General features: G+C 40.1%; 1 protein-coding gene across 1 annotated transcript in view; it reads right to left on the bottom strand.

The window, feature by feature from the left end:
- Positions 1-414: 414 nt before the first annotated feature.
- Positions 415-24,028, bottom strand: part of tbpl1 (TATA-box binding protein like 1) — a 30,975-nt gene continuing 7,361 nt past the window's right edge. The window contains exons 3-9 of the mRNA XM_062979905.1: positions 22,299-22,544; positions 17,655-17,841; positions 16,132-16,214; positions 15,954-16,017; positions 10,407-10,510; positions 10,221-10,315; positions 415-1,862 (exon numbers count right to left, since the gene is read on the bottom strand). Coding sequence (XP_062835975.1) covers positions 1,783-1,862; positions 10,221-10,315; positions 10,407-10,510; positions 15,954-16,017; positions 16,132-16,214; positions 17,655-17,789 — 561 coding nt within the window. The 5' untranslated portion in view covers positions 17,790-17,841; positions 22,299-22,544 and the 3' untranslated portion in view covers positions 415-1,782. The remainder of the gene's footprint in view (positions 1,863-10,220; positions 10,316-10,406; positions 10,511-15,953; positions 16,018-16,131; positions 16,215-17,654; positions 17,842-22,298; positions 22,545-24,028) is intronic.

The raw sequence follows: 24,028 nt of genomic DNA, 5'->3' as shown, positions 1-24,028 counted from the left end.
CCTCTGGGGAGATGGAGGCGGGGTATAATAATAATAATGATTATTATTATGTACATTTACCAATCCTACATGCTATAGTATTTTGTTTGGTGGGCGCCGGGCATGCTTCCAAACAAAAGCTTTGCTAGGTCTTACTTTCAGGGGAGCCCTTATATTTAGCAATTCAGCAAAACTTCTACTAGGTCTTACTTTTTGGGGATGTCTTATTTTCAGGGAAACAGGGTAGAAACCTCCCTTGCTTAGTTTTTTCCAATATACCTCACAACCTCTGAGGATGCCTGCCATAGATGTGGGCGAAACGTCAGGAGAGAATGCTTCTGGGAAATGGCCAGGCAGCCCCGAAAACACACAACAACCCTGCGATTCCGCCCATGAAAGCCTTCAACAACACAAAGCACATTCTTTTCAAAGTCATGGTTTCAATAGAACTTTTTATTTACAGGGCTCCACTGAGTTTATTTCAATCCGAAGTGCAAAACTGGCAGCTGAATGCACACGATCTGCAATATCCATATCCATTTTCAACCCAGGTAGGGAAAAGACCCATCGGCTTGTATTTTACAGATTTATTGGCAAGAGTAGCACTGGTTTCACTTAAAATGTATGCATCTGTTCTGTGCGCAAACGAACCCAAAACACACAATATTGACTTCTCCAAGTCCCAAGATGACATGCCAAAGCTGAAAAGGGCCTTTTTTCCCTTCTTTTTATTTTTTTGCTTGCTAGCATTTTTTAAAATAGAACAGTACCATCGCAACATTTGGCAAAAAACATGGAACTTTAAAAGTAGTTGTCAGGTGATGGGAAATACTTATTTTTCCTGAACGTCTAGATCAGTCTCTAAAAGTTAAATTTCCCAACACAGCTTTAAAATCAAACGAACCTTACAACACTTGAACTGCAAACGGTACAACTTGAGCGATTTTATAAAGACCAAGTGCTTATTGAATGCTTCACCAAAGAGCACAGCACTGCTCAACTAAAGCCTGCTTGATCCGGAGTACATTCGTGTTTAGCACAAAGGGAAGGAAGAATCACCCAAATGTGGCATTGAGTTACAAATATATTGCAGTCGAACGAGTTCTGCACCTGGAAATACAAACCTATCTGTTGCTCAGTTCAGCCTAAGCCTGCTACGGATCACTTTATGCACAAAAACAGGAATAAAAGAGAAGCAAAGGATTATGCTAACGTTGCTCTAGTGACTAATATACAACTGATAATAGAAAAAAAAGGAGGAGGAATGTAACAGAAGAGGTATTGGGGGAAGGAATAAGTTTTGTCGGTTTTTTAATTATTCTTTGTGTATGTTTTGTTTTTCCGGTTTAAAAAAAAAAAAGGTTAACGTCTATAGCTTCTTTGGTGCCCAACGGTCATCAGCGTACGTACAAAAAAAATGTAAAAGACTAATTTATTCACAAATAATAAAAACACAAGCCCAACCTAAACAACGTGTTTCCAGAGTTAGTGCATATCATGACAAATTCCGCTTACAAACACACAGAAATTACTGCAGAAATAAATAGAAACGTCCTGTAAAAAGCAGCAATTTCACGAACTTTGTAAACTTTTGTGTTGTTTTTTTTACAATACAGCACTGTTCAAAATAAAAATCCCCAAAGGGATGGGGGTGTCTCACTGGGGCCAAGCCGGGCACCACTCTCTCTCTCTTTCTCGGCTGAGTTGGTCCAGCGGCCCTTCTCCATTCTCCTTTAAAAGTCCAACCTGTAGCGGTCTTAGCAAAGGTGCTTGCCTCAGTTCGCCTCGCCAGGAACGGGCCGCTTATAAAATAACTTTCCTGCTTTCAAACACAAACGGATAGATCTGCTCCACTGCCGTAGCCACAGTCTTTACGTTTGGCCCTGGGGAGGAACACGGGGAGGAAAATGTGAGAAAGCACCAAGGCGCACAGCGAAAACAAAGCCAGAAAGTTACAATCCCGCCCTTATTGGTATCTGAACTCATATAATAATAATAATAATAATAATAATAATTGTGCAAGGAAACTGACAAAACCATTGATCATATCCTCAGCTGCTGTAAGAAAATCACACAGACAGACTACAAACAGAGGCACAACTATGTGGCCCAAATGATTCATTGGAATTTATGCCTCAAGTACCACCTCCCAGCAGTAAATAATAATAATAATAACTTTATTTTTATACCCCGCCTCCATCTCCCCGAAGGGGACTCAGGGCGGCTTACATGGGGCCAAGCCCGAATAAAAACAGTAGCAGTATAAAACACAGCAATAGACAACAACTTGCACAATAAAAAAAATAAAAAATAAAAATAAAACATTAGCCAATAAAAAACAAGAACTAATAAAAACATGGATTAAAACTGAGAGATTGTAAAAGTAGACTGGGTAAGGTGCACCATATAAATATTGTAAACACAAGGTGACTGATAAAGTGCTGCAAATTCTGGAAGCGCAAATTGGGATGGGAATAGACCCTGTGTCTATATCGAGTTGACAAAGGTAAAAGGTGCAAACCGGTACAAGAATGGTCACAGATACAGATTGCTTCTGGATGAGCAATCTTTATCTAAAGGCTTGAGTAAAGAGCCAGGTTTTCAAGCTCTTTCTGAATGCTACCAGGGTGGGGGCTTGCCTGATTTCCCTGGGGAGCGAGTTCCAGAGCCGGGGGCCACCACGGAGAAGGCCCTCTCTCGTCCCCACCAACCGTGCTTGTGACGGAGGTGGGAGCGAGAGGAGGGCCTCCCCCGACGAACGAAGAGATCGTGCAGGTTCGTAGGGGGAGAGGCGATCACTAAGGTAGGAGGGTCCCAAACCGTTCAGGGCTTTGTAGGTGACCACGTGCACCTTGAATTGGGTCCGGAAGGTGAACGGCAGCCAGTGGAGCTCCTTAAGCAGGAGGGTTGACCGCTCCCTATAATTTGCTCCAGTTAGAAGCAAGGCTGCCGAACGTTGAACTAGTTGGAGTTTCCGGGCCGTCTTCAAGGGCAGCCCCACGTAGAGTGCATTGCAATAGTCCAGTCTAGAGGTAACTAAGGCATGGACCACCGTGGCCAGATCAGACTTCACGAGGTAAGGTCGCAGTTGGCGCACAAGTTTTAATTGTGCAAAGGCCCTCCCGGCCACGGCCGACACCTGAGCCTCAAGCGTCAGTGCTGAGTCCAGGAGGACCCCCAAACTGCGGACCTGCGCCTTCAGGGGGAGTGCGACCCCGTCAAGCACAGGTGGCCACCCAATACCCCGATCGGACATACGACTGACCTGGAGGACCTCTGTCTTGTCGGGATTAAGCTTCAGCTTATTCGCCCTCATCCAGCCCATCACAGCTGCCAAGCACTGGTTCAGTATCTGGGGGGCTTCCTTGGAGTTCGGTGGAAAGGAGTAGTAGAGTTGAGTGTCATCTGCGTAGAGATGGCACCGAACTCCAAAACTCCGGATGACCTCTCCCAGTGGTTTCATGTAGATGTTAAAAAGCATGGGGGACAGAATGGAACCTTGCGGGACCCCACAGGTCAAAGGCCAGGGGTCCGAGCAGGTGTCCCCCAGCTTCACCAACTGGGAACGGCCCTCCAGGAAGGACTGAAGCCACGACAGAGCCATGCCCCCAAGGCCCATCCCGGAGAGCCGTCCCAGAAGGATACCATGGTCGATGGTATCGAAAGCCGCTGAGATGTCCAAGAGAACCAGCAGGGTCACACTCCCCCTGTCCAGCTCCCTGCGGAGGTCATCCACCAAGGCGACCAAAGCCGTCTCAGTACTGTGACCAGGTCTAAAGCCAGACTGCGATGGGTCCAGAAAATCGGTGTCATCCAGGAAACCCTGGAGCTGCGAGGCAACCACCCGCTCCAGGACCTTGCCCAAGAAAGGGAGGTTCGAGATTGGTCTGTAGTTGTTTAGAATGGCCGAATCAAGGGAGGCCTTCTTCAATATAGGCCTCACTATGGCCTGTTTGAGGACAGATGGAAATTTGCCTTGATCCAAAGAGGCATTAATTATCATCACAAACCACTCTACCAACCCTCCTCTGGCCGATTTAATTAGCCACGAGGGGCAAGGGTCTGCAGAGCAAGTGGTCGCTCCCACCGCCCCAAGGATCCTGTCCACGTCATCCGGGCGAACAAGCTGAAACGAATCCCACAAGTTCGAACAGACAGGTGCCTCAGTTACCTCTTTTGGCATTGCAACAAAACTAGCATCCAAGTCGAAGCGAGTCTGAGTGACTTTGTCTGCAAAGTGGTGCGCGAACTCGCTGCACCGAGTTGCCGAGTCTTCGGGTGCCCCTCCCCCCTCAGGAGGGTGAAGGAGCTCCCCGACGACCCGAAACAACTCCGATGGTCTGTTAGTTGCAGACGCTATGCGGGCAGTCGTGAAGGTCTTCCTGGCTGCCCGCAAAGCCGCGGAGTAGGCCCTAATAGCGGCTCTAGCCCGTGCTCGGTCAGAAACGCTACGAGTTTTCCGCCAGTGGCACTCTAGTAAAGAACTGGTGGGATCATAAGCCTGCAAAGTTAATGGAAAATGCGCACACAAAGATACTGTGGGACTTCTGAATCCAGACTGACAAAGTTCCGGAACACAACACACCAGACATCACAGTTGTGGAAAAGAAAAAGGTTTGGATCATTGATGTCGCCATCCCAGGTGACAGTCGCATTGACGAAAAACAACAGGAAAAACTCAGCCGCTCTCAGGACCTCAAGATTGAACTTCAAAGACTCTGGCAGAAACCAGTGCAGGTGGTCCCGGTGGTGATGGGCACACTGGGTGCCGTGCCAAAAGATCTCAGCCGGCATTTGGAAACAATAGACATTGACAAAATTACGATCTGTCAATTGCAAAAGGCCACCCTGCTGGGATCTGCACGCATCTTCCGAAAATACATCACACAGTCCTAAACGCTTGGGAAGTGTTCGACTTGTGATTTTGTGATACGAAATCCAGTATATCTATCTTGTTTGCTGTGTCATAATAATAATAATAATAATAATAATAATAATAATAATAATAATACTTCTTTATTTATAGCCTGCCACATCTCTCAGTATGGGACTCGGAGCGGCTACCATAAAAGATAAATATTCAATGCCAACAAGTACATACATAGGCATAACATAAGAAATAGCATTTAAAACCCAACCATATTCTATAATAATCATAATAGCTAGCCATGCCATTGCGACGCTGCTTCTCTGCAGAGACATTAGAAGTTGTGCAATTGCTTTTGTATTTTTTTTTCTTTTTATGTTTTTTGTTCTGTTTTGTTTTGTTTTGTTTTTCTTCTCACACACTATTTTGATATTTTGGTTGTGGTTACCTATGAGGTGTTTTGATTTTACTGAGAAAAGATTTTACCGAGAAAAGACCCTTAGGAATGTTCTGAGCTTTCTTAAGGCAGAGCGACCTATAGAGTTCTTCCAAATGGGGGGAAGAGAGCAACCAATGCTTCTCTCTGCAGTAGTAGTGACCCTTTGGAGCACCTTCCGATCTGCCACTGTGCAGTTACCAAACCATGCACAGATGCAGTAGGTTAGGACACTACCACAGCGGGAGAAAATCACCAGTAGTTTTTCATCAGTTGTTAGTTCCTTGGAAGTCTTGTTAGTCTCAGTACAGTCTCTGTTAGGCCCTCTTCATCAACACTGCTGTATGGGTGACCCAGGTCAAATCCTCCTTAAAAGTGACACCCAGGAACTTGAAACTGGCCACCTGCTACACTTGAGTCCCCAATTATGAACAAGAGCTTGATTTCTGGTCTGTTCTTTCTATAGTTCACTATGAGCTGGTTGGTCTTATTGATGTTAAGAACCAGATTATGGTCCCTGCACGAGACCTGCCGATCCACTTCATCCAATAAGCAGACTCCATCCCTTCAGAGGTAAGCCCCACCACGGTTGTATCATTTGTTAAATTGGTAATGATATTACTATGATAAACGGGGGTACAATCCTATGTGTAAAGAGTATAAAGCAGAGGACTCAACACACAACCCTGTGACACCCCAGTGTTGAGAGTGAGATCAGCTGACGAGGTATGATCACCTAATCTCACCCTCTGAGAACGTCCAGACAAGAAATCCATAAACTAGGAACAGACTGAATATGGCATGAATTTCAAATTCGTGTCTTGTGTTCACTATATTTTAATCCTTGTTCTGAGTATTTTAATATATGTACAGTAGAGTTTCGCTTATCCAACATAAATGGGACAGCAGAACGTTGGATAAGCGAAAATGTTAGATAATGAGGGATTAAAGAAAAGCCTATTAAACGTCAAATTACGCTATGATTTTAGAAATTAAGCAACAAAACATCATGTTTTACAACAAATCGACAGAAAAAACAGTTCAATACAGTCATGTTATGTAGTAATTACTGTACTTATGAATTTAGCACCAAAACATCACAATGTATTGAAAACATTGACTATAAAAACACTGACTACTAACAAATTGACTACAAATAAAGACAGAATTGCATAAAATGAACTTGTCGGAAGTTAAATTCATAAAACGTTTAGTCCTTGCTGCCTAAAGAAACAGCTGTGGATCCAAGCAGGAGGCAGACTGCGTTGGATAATCCAGAACGTCGGATAAACAAAGGTTGGATAAGTGAGATTCTACTATATTTGTAGAAATAAATTTTAATATGTGTATTTTATATGTTTGTGACAATTATGAGTTTTAGCTATATTATAACCTGCCTAGAGCCATGAGGAGAGGTAGGTAAGAAATTATTATTACATGAAAACTGCAGTATTTCACCATGTAATAGTCGCACCCCTTTTTGGGTTCTAAGATCAGTATGTTTTGCTTTCCTCATGTAATAGTTGCAGCCTTGATTCATCATCTCAATGTGCTGCTTGGTGTCCTGTACGTTTGTATTGTAGTTTGATGCATGACTACCTAAACCATGTCTGTTAAGAGGAGTTCATTCCAAGTGTGCATAGCAGGAGTATGCGCCTTCCAGATGTTGTGTATTGAAACTCACCATTATTCCTCACCACTGGCTTTGCTGGATAGGCCAATGAGCTGTACGATACCCACTTCTAACATATCATTACGTTTATATATGCAAATGTAAGACATACATAGCATGGTCCCCAAGTTACAAATACTGTATCTGATTAACAAACAACTCATAGTTAAGAATGGAAGTGAGATAACAGAAAGTGAGAGGAATCTGCCCCTTGGAAGGGAAACTCACTCCTGGAAGAGTTATTATCAGGGGAAAACTTCTACCTGATGACAGTCAAAAACTTTTTTGTGTTGTTGAAGGCTTTCCTGGCCGGAATCACAGGGTTGTTGTGTGTTTTCCAGGCTGTATAGCCATAGAATCATAGATGTTCCAGAAGTATTCTCTCCTGACGTTTTGCCCACATCTATGGCAGGCATCCTCTGAGGTTGTGAGTTAGATCCAGGGAAGTCATGCTCCCCCTCCATTCTGCCTTGGTCAGACCACACCTGGAATACTGTGTCCAATTTTGGGCACCACAGTTGAAGGGAGATGTTGACAAGCTGGAAAGCGTCCAGAGGAGGGCGACTAAAATAATTAAGGGTCTGGAGAACAAGCCCTATGAGGAGCGGCTTAAAGAGCTGGGCATGTTTAGCCTGCAGAAGAGAAGGCTGAGAGGAGACATGATAGCCATCTACAAATACGTGAAGGGAAGTCAAAGGGAGGAGGGAGGGAGCTTGTTTTCTGCTGCCCTGCAGACTAGGACACAATGGAACAATGGCTTCAAACTACAGGAAAGGAGATTCCACCTGAACATCACGAAGAACTTCCTCACGGTGAGGGCTGTTCGGCAGTGGAACTCTCTCCCCCGGGCTGTGGTGGAGGCTCCTTCTTTGGAGGCTTTTAAGCAGAGGCTGGATGGCCATCTGTCGAGGGTGCTTTAAATGCGATTTCCTGCTTCTTGGCAGGGGGTTGGACTGGATGGCCCATGTGGTCTCTTCCAACTCTACTATTCTATGATTCTATGATTCTATGAAATAGCCCAGAAAACACACAACAACCCAATAACTTTTTTGTTTCAACAGACCACTGGGAACAGACTCATCATTGGGAAAGGAAGGGCTTTTAATTGTGTGATACATTCTTTCTGTTTGTGTGATTTAAAAGCAAGCAAGTAGCACCGTTATCAAGTACTTTGGATGCAAGATTTTCTGGATCTACAGACTTAAGGCTTTAGCACCACAAGAGCTCAACCCAGAGGATAATGCTTAATGCCATCATCGACTTAAGAATGTTGGTAACAGAGAGCTATAAACAGCCAACTGAGATATGGCTCACTTTTATTTTGAGCAACTGGAGAGGGCAGAATTTGACACGTCTGCTAATTCAATTATAAACTTCTCTTTGTTCATCTCTCTGACATGAGCCTGGTTTTACATTGCTTTCAATACAATTCAGAGTTATCACTCTAGTTCTTGTATAGTCTGGTGGCATGAACTTTTGTTTGTTCTCTTTTTATATTTCTAAGCTGCCTTGAGTCTCGAGACTGGGGGAAAAACTAGATTAATATAGTGGTCTCCTCTGCATCTGCTGGGGCTTGGTTCCAGGACCCTACCTGGATCGCAAAATCCATGGGCACTCATGTCCCATTAAGGCAGTGGTTCTCAACCTGTGGGTCCCCATGTGTTTTGGCCTGCAAGTCCCAGAAATCCCAGCCAGATTACCAGCTGTTAGGGTTTCTGGGAGTTGAAGGCTAAAACATCTGAGGAGCCACAGGTTGAGAACCACAGCATTAAGGCAAGGTAAAAGTATATTCCTTATATAAAATGCCAAATATCAAGTTTTGCCTTTTGGAATCTTTTTTGAAAGCCATTGATGTTTGAATATATGGATGTCAAATCCATAAATACAGAGAATCAATTGTAAATAACTATCATCACAATCAATGTTTTAAAAATGGGAAAAGGGAGTCCAACCCTAGCAATAATTCCAGTTTTCAGTGCTTCATCTTGCACTGTTTTCTGTTTGTATATTTGTAGATTTTAAATTGTAATGAAATGCTTTTAATGTAAGCAGCTTTGAGTCTCCTCGAGGAGAGAAAAGTGGAGTATAAATAATAAAATAATAACAACAATAACAATAACAGGATTTATTTTCTTAAAAATATAACTGCAAGCAAATAAGCTCCAATCTAAATAGGAGGTCTCTGCTCCCCACACGCAGCTATCATCTCATGGTAAAGACTGCTGGGTCCTCTTCATAGCTCCAATTAATTTAAATTAAAATGGAGGATCATCTATATAGTGTACGGGCCACAGTGGCGCAATGAATTAAACTCTTGTGCTGCTGCTGACCTGAAGGTTGGCAGTTCGAATCTGCCGGGCGGGGTGAGTTCCTGCTGTTAGCCCTAGCTCCTGCCAACCTAGCAGTTTGAAAACATGCAAATGTCAGTAGATAAATAGGTACTGCTTCAGCAGGATAAGGCAAAAAGACGCTCCAAGCAGTCTTGCCAGCCACACAACCAGGAGGTGCCTATGGACAACGCAGGCTCCTTGGCTTAGAAACGGAGAAGAGCACTTCCCCCAGAGCAAGAGACAAGCACCGCCTCCAGAGCCGGAAATGAAAGAAGAAGCCTTTGTCTGTGTATTTGTATCTCATTGTTTGTCATTGTAACAAAGCATTGAATTGCCTGTGTCTCAGGGAGAAGGGTGGAATAGAAATAACGTGTTGTTGTTGTTGTTAATTATTATTATTACTATTATTATTATTATTATTACTATTATGTCAGTCAATATGTGTTGTTGCACATCTTCTCGTTTCTCACCTATGATGACCCTGAAGCAAACCTATCATGGGATTTTCTTAGTGCAATTTACTCAGAGGAGGTTGCCGCTGCCTTTGCCTTCCTCTGAGACTGAGAGAGTGGGGCCTGCCTAGGGTCACCCAGTGGATTTCCATGGCTGAGAGGAATGTGAACTCTGCTCTCCTGATGCTCAAACTATGCTGCCCCTCATCAATTATTATGCTCTAATTAAAATTCATGGAGCTCAATTGGCTGAAATGTATGACAATACTATTTGTTACACAGTCCTCTCATGCCCCAGACTAACAACCACAGAACTAATGAGATTCCAACCCTCTTTGTCAACCCTTAATAGATATAATCTACTGCTATACGTTTGTCAGAAGAGAACTGGACACAAAGAAATTAACAATTTTCTACAAAACCACTTAATTACCGGGGATCTGGCACGATAAAAGTTACTCATTCACACAAAAGGGGCAAATACCTGTAACTGTGATACTTCCTGTTGAGAAAATCTGTAGAGTCGCTCTGAGAGACTTTATTCTGTAGCAGACAGCAGGGTGAAGCTCTGGCTCATAGCTAGGAAGCAGAAAATCCATTTCAAAAACCGAGTTACAAAATAAAGGCACAAACTGAAGAAGACTGAGGGTTCATTTGAGTTCTACTGTACCTGGCGTGTGGCCGGTTGCTTTTTGTGAATTCGGGCAGTCGGATTTCAAAGGGCATGTTGCACACAGCTAAAACGTTGACAACTTTAAAATCTGTAAAAATCACCTTTAGAGGAAAAAACAAAACGTAAGTGATTAAAAGACTATTAAAACAGAAAAAACAGATTCCTGCACACACGTTATCCTGTTTCCATTATAAAGGACATAGAACAAGCACATTTAAAACTCTAGAACAGTCATAATTTTGTAACCATTCTGCAAGACAACAATTTCTTCTGCTATTTGTTTGCCCCTACAAACACAGCACTTGTTATGGTTGAGCCTTCGGGCTCCGGTAATAGAAGAAGGGGTCATAAGACTCCTCGAGAGTCAGACTCTTTCGAGGAGCGTGAAAGAAAACGGCTCCGGGATTTGTTTTCAGACCCGACAGATGAGGACTCATTTGAGGGTTTTTCTGAGGGTTTGGAGGAAGAGATGGCCAGCTCGGAGGAGGATGACATGGAATGGACTCGTGTGAGGGAGGATTTGGGTGTTGGGGAAACAGGCAATGAAAGCATGGGAGGTGATTGGCGGGTTGCAGGATCAGACCCATGGACTGGCTGGAGGGATGGAGCGGGATCCACAGCTGGGGATGTTGTGGGGCGTAGTCAAAGGTGCTTAAGCTCTGATGAGGATGAGGATGTTGGGGCACCTGGAATTGGGATGGCAGCTGACAGCGATGATGAGCTTGAACTGGGATAAATTGGGGTTTGGGACCAATGTCTAATTGCGTTGGGCAAGGTAATCTGGACGGACGCTTGGGCTTTTGTTGGGGAACTTCCTGAAGACGGGTGTGATTCGTTACTGGATACGTAAGTTTACCAAGGACACTGGGCATTGACGGCGGGAGGAACTGTGCGGGGTTTTTCTCTGTGCAACTTGTGTTTAATCTCGATAGCTTGGACCTCCGTCGTCTTTTTGACGGGCAATATCTACTCGCACTGGATTGACGCTGGACTGACTGACTTCGATTCCGGATTATCCCTTCTGCTGGCTATCGGTGAGACCTTTGGATTTCTAGACAACTACGCTTGGCTATTGACCTCTGGACCGGATTGGGACCCTGCTGACTGCCGTTACCCTGACTGCTGTGCCTGGACCTGGATATCGTTGGCCGCTGAACCTTAAACTGAATCCTGACTACGACCACGCTTTTCGTTTGCTGCAGGAAGGAATAAACAAGCCTGGTTTATTCTCCTGCTGTTTCTGAGTAGCAGAGAGGAATCTGCTACCAGTCTGTTGTTTACATTTTGACTCCTGTTGATCCTCTTTTGTTTGCATTGTTTGCCAGGCTGAAGTAAGCACTTTTGATTTAATCCGGATTATACTTCTGTTTAACCCGGTTTATCCCTTTGAATTGTTTAAGCTCAAACTGAGTTGTTTTTTGTTACTTATCACACTGAAGTCAAGTGTTTGCCCTGTTCTTTGTCTCCTACGGGCGTTTTTAGTTCTGTAACCTCAATAAACTGAGTTTTGTTTTACTCGCTGGCGTTCTGTCTATGACAGCACTGTTGCTATTTATATTAGATTCTCCTTGGTCTATAACAGGGTATTAAAGTTCCCAAGTAAATGAAACAAAATATTTTTATCCTATCAAATTTAATATCTTTCCTAATATTTAAATATATATATATTCTTTAATTTTTAAAAAAATTAACATGATACAATTGCATTGTTACACTGACTACTCCCAGATCTATACTCCCCGCCATCAGTCACATAGCTTTATACGAATATGACTCTGTCAGTTCTCTTGCAAAGAGGTCTTCTTTTATTTCTCCCTTCTCTCAATTAATAAGTCACCTTTTCCAATAGCACTATCGTTCACATCCTATTTAACCAATTCTTTATTGATAAATTCTCTAAGTTTTTTTCCATGTTCTATTTTGAGCCCTGAAGCACAGAGCATGAGTAAAATAAGATTTTTATCTACCAAGTCTTTATTGATATAGTAATAGGTAACATAGGGAAACTGCATGGTCTAATGTAGGAATGGGCAAACTTTGGCCCTCCAGGTGTTTTGGACTTCAACTCCCATAATTCCTAACAGCCCACTAAGCAATATCATGGGGAAAGGGTTTGAATTAATTAGCTGAGATCCTACTAACCAGGGGTCCCCAAACTAAGGCCCGGGGGCCGGATGCGGCCCATTGAAGCCATTTATCCGGCCCCCCATGGCACAAGGGCAGAAGGGGGTTGGGCTAAATGACCTAAGGGTTTCTTCTTCTCTTACAACCCTTTTATTATTATTATTTTATTTTATTATGACATAATAGGGTTGTAAGAGAAGAAGAGACCACTTAGGTCATTTAGCCCAACCCCCTTCTTACAACCATTATTATTATTATTATTATTATTATTATTATTATTATTTTATTATGACACAGCAAACTAGATAGATATGCTGGATTTCGTTTCACAAAATCACAAGTCAAACACTTCCCAAGTGTCTAGGACTGTGTGATATATTTTCGGATGATGCATGCAGATCCCAGTAGGGTGGCCTTTTGCAGTTGTCAGATCGTAATTTTGTCAATTATTATTATTATTTGAAACGCAACAAGGTGAGTTCACATCAGACATTCTGCTGGCTCTTGTATTGGATCACACATCGGACACTTCCCAAGTGTCTAGGACTGTGTAATGTATCGGTGAATAATGCGGGCAGATCCAAGTAAGGTGGCCTTCTGCAGCTGACAGATGGTAATTTTGTCAGTGTCGATTGTGTTTAAGTGCAGGCCAAGGTCTTTAGGCACTGCACCCAGTGTGCTGATCACCACTGGGACCAACTTGATTGGCTTGTGCCAGAGTCTTTGCAGTTCGATCTTTAAATCCTCATATTGTGTCAGCTTTTCCAATTGTTTCTCCTCAATCCTGCTGTCCCCTGGCATTGCAACATCGACAATCCATACTTTGTCTTTTAATTGAGTATTATTATTATTATTAACATTGAGGCTGGGTGGCCATCTGTCAGGGGTGTTTTTCTTGTGCTTTCGGTGCACAAAGGCAGAAGGAGATTGGACTCAATGTCCCTAAGGGTCTCTTCCAAACCTCTTTTTATTGTTGTTGTTGTTGTTGTTGTTGTTATTGTTGTTATTATTATTATTATTATTATTATTATTATTATTGCTCGGCCCACTATAGTCCGGCCCTCCAACGGTCCGAAGGATCATTAACTGGCCCCCTGTTTAAAAAGTTTGGGGACCCCTGCTACTAACTCATCATGACAACATCGTTGGAGAAGGCAGCAGTGGCCTTTTGATACAAAGGCAGAAGAATTAGAACAGCTTGCTCAACAGGCAGTTACTTGAGTAGGCACCACTACAGTAGTGCTCCCAAACCTGGGTTTCCCAATGTTTCCAATGCCTGTTCCCACAAGCCTCAGCCCAAATGCTCAGTGGTTAGGAATCCCAAATCCTCAAGGTCTGAGCAGCCCTGGTCTACAACTAAATGGTTTGAAGTGCATTGACTTAAGCAGCAGAAGTGATTTGCCCTAAAACAAGTAACTTTAGAGAGGATGCAGTCTTTCCTAGAAGAATCTTTCTGTAAAGGAAACCAATGTCCAGTTTGTTGTCGAAGACTTTCATGGCCGGAATCATAGAGTTGTGTGTGTTTTCCGGGCTGTATGGCCTTGTTCCAGAAGTATTCTCTCCTGATGTTTCGCCCACATCTATGGCAGGCATCCTCGGAGGTTGTGAGGTATATATGTGGGCAAAGCAGCAGGAAAGAATACTTCTGGAACATGGCCATACAGCCCGAAAAACACACAACAATCCAATGTCCAGTTTACTAAAATATATTGACTAATTCAACTGGCACAACTGCACTCAGTAATCCATTATATCTCTGAAGAGTAGGAAATATTCTAATGTTGCCTTGGTTTGGAGGTTCCTCTTTCAAAACAAGGAAATCTTAACAAAACAGTTACACAGTATGTATTTACAGCAGCAATAGAGATCCTTCAAAACCAAAAATCTTGTTCCCCTTTCAGCAGAGAATATTCCCTTGCAGCAAGGCAAAGAGCAAACAAGGAACCAATCAATATGCTACTTCCACATCTACCTGCCACAACACAACCACCACCTATTTCAGACTTTAAAGATTAAAGAAAAATGTATCTCATGAGGAAGCAAGGGGGTCAATTTCAGAACAATACTCTCCCGCCCTGGTTATTTTAAGCCCAGAAGATGCTTAAAACCCAGAGAGGTCCTTTTAACACCAAGAAATCATTCCTATGAATAAAGTCTGCCACATCCCACAGTCAATGGGGGGTCCTTTGAATAATAATAAAATTCCAAAACCCTATCAAAATATAAGAAAACCCACATTTATCATTGCCATAGAGTGCCTTCTAGTCATTTCCAAGTATGCCAACCCTAAGACAACCTCCCTTAGGGTTTTCTTAATAAGATTTGTTCAGAATGGGTTGCTTTTGCCTTCCTCTGAAGCTGCGAGTATGATTTGTCCAAGGCTACCCAGGGTGAGCGAGTGCGGCTTGTCATCCCATCAGTTTCTATAACTGATTGGGATTTAAACCTGAATCTTTTAGAGCCTTAGTCCCAACACTCAAGCCACGCCACCTCACTGGCTCACATTTACCAAATCCATCTTCTATTGCAAATAAAGAACAGCCCTCCATTTTATTTCCATCATATCTACAGAAAATGGCAGCAATATGATCGTATGAGTCATATAGGCCAGTAACCTTTTATTATTATAGCCTTTTTACACAGCATTGTACAAGCTGACAAGGAATAAACGTGTTGCAGTAACCAACAGGAATTACTTGCATTACTAAAAAACAACAACTGTCAATCAGGTTCTCAAACTATGGCCCTGGCTCTCTCACTAAGCTTTTACCTAGAAATATCCCCAGGGTGTCTTTCCTCCCCTAAGGCCCACAGGATATATACGCAAAGGACCTACTGATAAGGTTTGTCTATGTACTTGAATTTTGCTAAAGGCACAAGAATGGCTGGCTTGTGGTGTTACTCTTGCTTCTGAGCAAAGAAACCACTATTATCCTCTTTCACCAAGATCTTTACAGAATAGCAACGGGATACTTCCTGCAAACTGGCCCTTTTGGTCCTGGTAGAAAACCATGCCTGCTTCATTCTACAGAGAAACCAGGGACAATGAGAAAAGCAAGGCCAAAGAGGACATTTGGTTCCCCACCAAACTTCCAGGATTCCATAGCATGGAGCTTGGCAGTTCAAGTGGTGTCATAGAACCATAGAATAATAAGAGTTGGAAGAGACAGCATGAACCATCTAGTCCAACCCCCTGCCATGCAGGAAAAGCACAAAGTATCCCTGACAGATGGCCATCCAGCCTCTGGTTTAAAACTTTCCAAGGAAGAAGCTTCCAGTGTCAAACTGCATTAATTGTACAGTGCAGAAACTCCCCTTGTCAGTTGATTTTCTAGGAATAGATCAAAAATAGCAGCCCTCTGGCAAAGAGCCACAGTTTACCCATAAATGAACCCAGATTTATTCCACTGGAAGAATTACCTGAAAACCTAGCTTTTGTAGACTGCGGGCTAATCGTCTGGCTCCAAATTTAGCTTCTTCTTCACTAGATATGAAAAAGCACACAAACAACCGGTTACAGAATCATGGATTCAAGGTTCAGCAATCAATCGCATGCAGGTGATTTTACAAAAATGAGACCAATCCAAATGAAATGTACCTTGTGGCTCCTGTGCAAATTACTTTCCCTGAGGACCAAATGGTTGCTGTAATCCTGGGCTTCCTAAGCTTCATTAATACTTTCTGAAATGAGTTCGAAGAAGAAGAAAAAATATTTTAGATGGAAGAAACTTCCTAAAGTAAAAACCTTGAACTCCACATCAACGTAATGCAGTTTGTTACAAAATTTTTGTCATAACATGCTGTCATTAGTACAGGTTGAATATCCCTTCTCTGAATTGCCTCTCTGGGAACAACTGCATATATGTACATAACTGGACAAGCAACTTGGAGGCAAATATATATACACACAAAACAGTCCCCAGGAATCCTTGCAGATACATAAAACTGTAAATAATAGTGACCATATTGAAATGAAGGACTTCTGGCCTGAAAATACTAGAGTCACACTGGAGAACCTAGAAAATGCCTGAAGAGGGCATGTTTTGTCACATGTGGATAAATAATACCGGTATTGGGGTTAAATTCCATAAGAATGAGCTATTTTGGAAATGGGACTCAAGTCTAAACATGAAATTCATTTGAGTCATATGCACCTCATAAACATGACCTGAAGGTAATTTTACACAAAACTTTAAATAATTTTGTGTATAAATCTAAGTTTGTGTACCCCGAACCACCAGAAAGCACTACTCCCTCAAGTGGATGATTTGGAATAAAAGGTGCTCAACCTTTATAAGTCAAAATAATACCAAATTTTACTTCATAACCATATTCTATTCAGGTAACATTCAGAATCTAACCCAATGTCTAAATATATTCGGATAGAGATTTGCGCTGTTTTACTCTTGACAATATGAACTATTGGAATGCAGTTTAAACTCATATATCCGCCTTCCTTAGTTCCAGACTAGCTGGGAAAGCCATTCCCCTTATCCTCAACTGAGACAATGAGAAACATATTGAGAGTATTAGACAGAGAATGAGATCAGAGCAGGAAACGGCAAAAAGTTTCTCTTTTAACCCATTAGCAAACTCACTTCCCCGGACAACGTACGTATTCTGCAACAAAAAGCTATTTCAGCCCTTGAAACATCTCCAACAGCCATTATTTTAATTAACTGGGACAAGAGCCAATCCAACTCCTTGACAATGGGCGAACAATGAATTGATTGTGGGGGAACAATGACAGATTGTAGACTCAGATATTTTGGGGGTTCCCCCCCCCCAGAGCACTCTTGAATGCCTTTCCTCAAAACTATCTTACTGACTGTACTGACAACACTCTAACGCACTAGTAGAAATTCACATAACACATGGAAAGTTCTGCTTTTTTTGACCCATTTAAAGACATCATGACTGAAGCCTTGCAGTCCTAGTATTGACCTTATGTACAAGAGCCTCTAAAATGGTTTCTGCACAGATTTGCATTAATCCAGATCATCAAAATCCTGAAAATGTTTTGCTGCATTGTGACTTAACAAGATAAAAACATATTAAACTCATAACACAAGTGATGCCCCACAGGCCAAAACTCCCAAAGAGAAATGTGAAGTCACTTACCCCAACATCACGCTTATAGATCACGTTGGCTCCCTCTAATGCAATCTTTCTCAAGTTTAAATGGCATCTTGTTCGAAAGACGCAGACTACGTTGGTGATCAAAATATCTAATGCAACATCGCTCTCTGCATCCATTGGGGTGACTTAGAACACAGATTCCCGCCTCGACACCATAAAAGAGAACATTCTGGAAGTGGAATGAGCGCAGGTTAAAGGAGGAATAATCTGAACAAGATAAATACAAATTAATCGTAGCAACGGAGCAGAGTCTGAAGCAATAACTATTCAGGCTGTGCAAGTCTTATCTGGAATCCAAAATAATTCAAAATGGTCAACTTTGATGGTAATATCTTTAAATGATATGTATAAGGTATCAAAGAAACTGAAATGACTTCCATGTTTAGGCTTGAAGCCCATCTGCAAGATATCACAATATATATATACAAATATTCCAAAAGGCAAAAATTTCTGGAATGCAGAACATTTCTAGTTCCAAGCATTTTGGATAAGGGAGACTAAAGCTGTATTCACACGTGTGGTTTTAAACTGTACAGGACCAACTATTTTATGTATGTTATTTATAACCTGGTTTCCACAGAGTGATGTGTTGTTAACAGGACAATATCAAAAAATAAAGCCATCCCCAGGAAAAAAGAAAAAGACAAACCACAGCATTGTTACAATAGGCCCAACCTAAATATAAAATGGTCATTCTCTCTCTCTCTCTCACACACACACACACACACATCACATCAATTCATTCTGGTGAAATAGCTGAGCAATTAAAAATGCTTTGCAACAGTTACATCAAAGCCTCAGAACTGGCTGCAGGCAAGCTTTTCCAAGAAGGGCACTTTGCAGTCAAGAAGGATCTCTACACTCTTCATCATAAATTTAACCTGAAATAATGGTAAAATCTAAGAGGCCTTTAATGTAGATTATACTCTTAATAAGGCAGCCTTTGATGAGCCAGGGGTTCTTTGGGGGTTTGAAAGAAAGAACAAACTTGCATAACTGTTAAAGAAATAGCAAGGCAGTCCCTACAACCAATGCCAGTCAGTAAACTAGCTCTACTGTTTGGAGAAGAGATCCTCAGAAGCAAGTCCATGCCTAACGAGGCCAGCCTACTTCATAGCAGTGATTTTCAAACAGTCATGCATGTATCATTTGGAATAATTCAGATTTCTATTGCTCCATCTGCAATCGATTTTGTAAAAGGTGTCATAGAGACAAGAAATGCCTGACCTGTATGTATACATGTGTGTGTGTGCATATGCACATATGTTGGGATATACTGTACATATATAAATAAAATCTGATGTTTGGATCTGTGAAATTTGGGGCAACATATCAGATTTATTTTATTTATTTATTTATTTACATCATTTATATACTGCCTTCCTCCCCTAGGACAGTTTACAACATTCTATACCAACAATGAACATCTGTGTATATATGTGTCCGTGTATCAAATGTATTTGGGGAAACATATTAGATGCATGCGTGTGTGTATATACACACACACACATGCTTAATACCCCAAATACACACAAATACTCACATACATATACTTTTGTTGGTAATTATGGTACTGAATTTAAAGTGTGTCTTACAATCAATGGTGTCTTACATTTGAAGAAACACATATATATGCATATATATACCACACACACACACATTTATATATCAGACACACGCAGACATATACACCCTATTTATTCAACTCTAATGCTCACCTGTTTTGGCTAAGTGACTTCACCAAACTTAGGGTGCGCATTAGATTCGTTTAAAACAATCCTCTTAGTGCTGAGCCAAAGCAAAAATAGAAAGTGCTTCAGGAGCCTGGAGCTCCTCTTTGAGGGTCCTCACTTCTCATTTAACAGCCATGGCTCAATGCTATGATATGATGGGATTTGTCATTTTCTTTGGCAGAGAAACTCAAGACCTTGTAAAACTACAGCCCACGAGATTCCCTAGCACTGAACCAAGGCTATTAAAGTGGATTCATTCTACAGCATAGGTTTTCTTTTCCACTGCTGGAAGCTGTGGCATTCTAACACTTCTGTTTTTAAAGCAAGAATACTAAGAAAGCAGCAGCAGTAAGGTGCACCTTTTTTTGGCCAAATAACAAAGACAGCACTTTTTGCTGCTGCGCATCCGATTCGGCAGCAAATCTCCCTTTTTTTATTTCAAGGTTTTGAAAATGAAGAAGCGCATTAGATTCGATGGGGCATTAGACTCGAGGAAATACTGATAATATATTTGGGATCCCATACTAGATGCATATGTATGTGAATATATGTTTGCATATGAGTCTGTATCTGGGTATATATTTGAGATACTATATATTACACACACACACCATAAATAAAACTATGCACGATTATATTTGTTCCTGGGTTATAAATATCATTTTCCAGTTGGTTCTATCATAAAAAAACAAAAAAATTATTAAACTAGAAAACCTTTGTTTTTGCAGGAGGAACATCCTGCAGCATATTTTGCTATACTTTTTCAATGAATAATCTCATCATAGAGTCTCAACTATTCAATTTAATTTGTGCGAAACCACAAAATCAAAGTTTCTGGAAAAGAACAACTACTTTGAAAGTACGGACCGCACAATTAAACAGTAAATAACTCTTTCAAACCAGGAACAGAATGTAGTGGAATTGTAATTATAGTGGAAAATAAAAAAGGACATTCATACACATGCACACGTGCATTTAATATTCCATATATATATATATATATATATATATATATATATATGATATTAATTTTTATTTTACAGAAATGCTTTGACATATATATATATTAGGGAACTGCGTTTTAATATGTGTGTTCAGAGAATTTTTATAGTATTTGTGTTTTTCACTGTGCTGTGATCCACCTTGACTCATGGGGAAGGGTGGGTAAGAATAATAATAATTGTTATTATTATTTTTATTATTACTATTATACACACAAATACATCTGGCTTCAAATATATATAAACATACAGACACACATATTGTTTATATGTATGTTAAATAACTATTAATAATAACATGTATGTACGTATGTTTATATATACAGTAGAGTCTCACTTATCCAAGCTAAACGAGCTGGCAGAAGCTTGGATAAGCGAATATCTTGGATAAAAAGGAGGGATTAAGGAAAAGCCTATTAAACATCAAATTAGGTTATGATTTTACAAATTAAGCACCAAAACATTATGTTTTACAACAAATTTGGCAGAAAAAGCAGTTCAATACGCAGTACTGTTATGTTGTAATTACTGTATTTACGAATTTAGCACCAAAATATCATGATATATTGAAAACATTGACTACAAAAATGGCTTGGATAATCCAGAAACTTGGATAAGTGAGGCTTGGATAAGCGAGACTCTACTGTATTTATGTTTTTGACTGTGCTGTGATTCACCTTGACTCATGGGGAAGGGTGGGTAAGAATAATAATAATAATTATTATTATTATTATTATACACACAAATACATCTGGCTTCAAATATATATAAACACTAGCTGTGCCCAGCCACGCGTTGCTGTGGCAAAGTGGTGGTGGTATTGGTTAAAAATTGTTGTGTAATTTTTATTTGACTGTATTTGCATTTTTTATTAATTTTATTGTAAGTTATATTTTTATTTATTATATTTTATTATTTTCTTGTATTATTTTTAGTTATTTTCTATTATTATAGTATTTTATTGTATTAATTTTTTATTATTTTTATTGGGTTGCTAGGAGACCAAGTTGGAAGAGCTTAGCCTTCTAACTGGCAGCAATTGGATAAAAGCAATTATTCCTCTCTCTCTAATTAGGACTTTATTTTTCTTTTCTTTTTGTTGTATCAACCTAGAGGCGTGGATGATGGGTTGTGTTGTCAAATTTCGAGGTTGGGGGGCCTGTAGTTTTGTTGTTTTGTGAGTCGCCGTGATGCCATCACTCTTTTATATATATAGATACATACACACATATTATTTATATGTATGTTAAATAACTATTAATAATAACATGTGTGTACGTATGTTTATATATATTTGGAGTCAGAGATGTATTGATTTGTGTGTATGTACATAGAGTATCAAATGCTTTTGTATGAATGAATGTCCTCTATTATTTTCTATTATTATTATTATTATCATCATCTGTGTGTGTGTGTGTGTGTATCATCTGTGTGTGTGTGTGCGCGCGTATCTTGAGGCAGAGATGTATTTATGGTGTGTAGGAATGAATGTCGTATTTTATTTTCTATTATATTATATTCATATTATTAATATTTGTGTGTTTATATATATTGGGAGGAGATATACATACACACAAATCAATACATCTTTGACTCCAAATATAAACATATATTATATATATACAATAAAGATCTAATATGTTCCATTATATCCTCCAGATCCAAGTATGAGATGTTAGGCCAGGCCTGGGCCAACTTGGGCCCTCCAGGTGTTTTGGACTCCAACTCCCACAATTCCTAACAGCCTACCGGCTGTTAGGAATTGTGGGAGTTGGAGTCCAAAACACCTGGGGGCCCAAGTTGGCCCATGCCTGTGTGAGGCCTTCTCCTCCCTCCCCGGCCCTCCTTTCCATTCCCGAAGCCTCAAAGGGGAGAGAGGAAGGGGAACCCACCCAGAGATCTCCGTCCTGGCTCCGCTCGAAGGCCGTCAACCGCCTCACGAACGCCTCGGGCCTCCAACGGTCCCGGTTGCCGCGCAACCCGCCCCCGGGCGCTTCCGCTTCCGCCTCAGGCCTCCGCCACACAATCAGGCATCACAAAGCGCGCGAACACCACCGACGCAGGCCTCCACGGCGCCGCCTAGAGCGGACGCGTACGAAAGCTCCTCCTCTTCCGGCTCCGTAACAGGGCGCAACTGCCTGTCAATCACAAAGCGGGGCGGGGAAAGGGGCGTGGTTACGATTGCAGTGGGGCGGGCCTTTCAAGCTTCTGGTGCAAATAGAAGACTGAAAAGGGGCGTGGCTAGAAATGAGGCGCGCGAGTGCGATTGGCTTTGCAAGATTCTGATGCAAATAGGGAAAAAAAGGGCGTGGCTAGGGATGTGCCTCAAGAGCGGGATTGGTTGTGCTCGATTCCAATGCAAATGAGGAGGCGGGAGAGGGAGGAGCCAGACTGGTGGATCACAGGTTCGAATCCCACTCGGGCATTGGAAAATGATTAAACTGCTGGATGAATAATATCCATGAAATGTCATATAATATATTATAATATAAATAAATGAAATATAAAATGAAGTATACAAATGAAATAATATAAATTAATAATATAATATAATATATAAAAATAATGAAATGAAATATAAAATATATAAAATATAATATAAAATAATATATAATGTGAAATGAAATGAAATATAAAATATATCATATAAAATAATATATAATATGAAATGAAATAAGATATAATATAAATATTCAAATAAAATATATAAAATATAAAGTAAGATACAATATAATAGACAATCATATGTATAAACTGCTGGATGAATAATATCCATGAAATATAATATAATATATTATATAATATAAATAATGAAATATAAAATGAAATATATACATAATATATCATATACAAATAATGAAATGAAATATAAAATATATAAAATATAATATAAAATAATATATCATATAGAAATAATGAAATAAAATATAAAATATACAAAATATAATATAAAATAATATATAATACGAAATGAAATAAAATATAAATATTCAAATAAAATATATAAAATATAAAGTAAGATACAATATAATATATAATAATATATATAAACTGCTGGATGGATAATATCCATGAAATGTAATATAATATATTATAATATGAATAAATGAAATATAAAATGAAATATACAAATAAAATAATATATAATATGAAATGAAATAAAATATAATATAAATATTCAAATAAAATATATAAAATATAAAGTAAGATACAATATAACATACAATAATATGTATAAACTGCTGGATGAATAATATCCATGAAATATAATATAATATATTATAATATGAATAAATGAAATATAAAATGAAATATATACATAAAATAATATAATATATAAAAATAATGAAATGGTTCAGTGGTTTTGTTGTTTACTCCATAGTAAAACAAACATTACATTTATATATATATAGATGTAACGCCATTTTTGTTCCTGGGATATAAATGTCATTTCTTAATTGGGTCTATAAAAAAAAAGAAAATGTTTATTAAACTGCAAAAAATTTGTACCGTATTTGTGGGACATCCTGCAGCACATTTTGCTATAGTTTTTCAATGAATATATCATTGTGTCTCAACCAATTCAACCTAGTTTGTGGCAGTCACAAAAACAAAGTTTTGG

The sequence above is a fragment of the Anolis carolinensis genome, chromosome 4 (assembly GCF_035594765.1).
Source record: "Anolis carolinensis isolate JA03-04 chromosome 4, rAnoCar3.1.pri, whole genome shotgun sequence".
Taxonomy (NCBI): Eukaryota; Metazoa; Chordata; class Lepidosauria; order Squamata; family Dactyloidae; genus Anolis; species Anolis carolinensis.
Note: the sequence above shows the minus strand (reverse complement) of the source record. Positions and strands in the feature narration are given on the sequence as shown.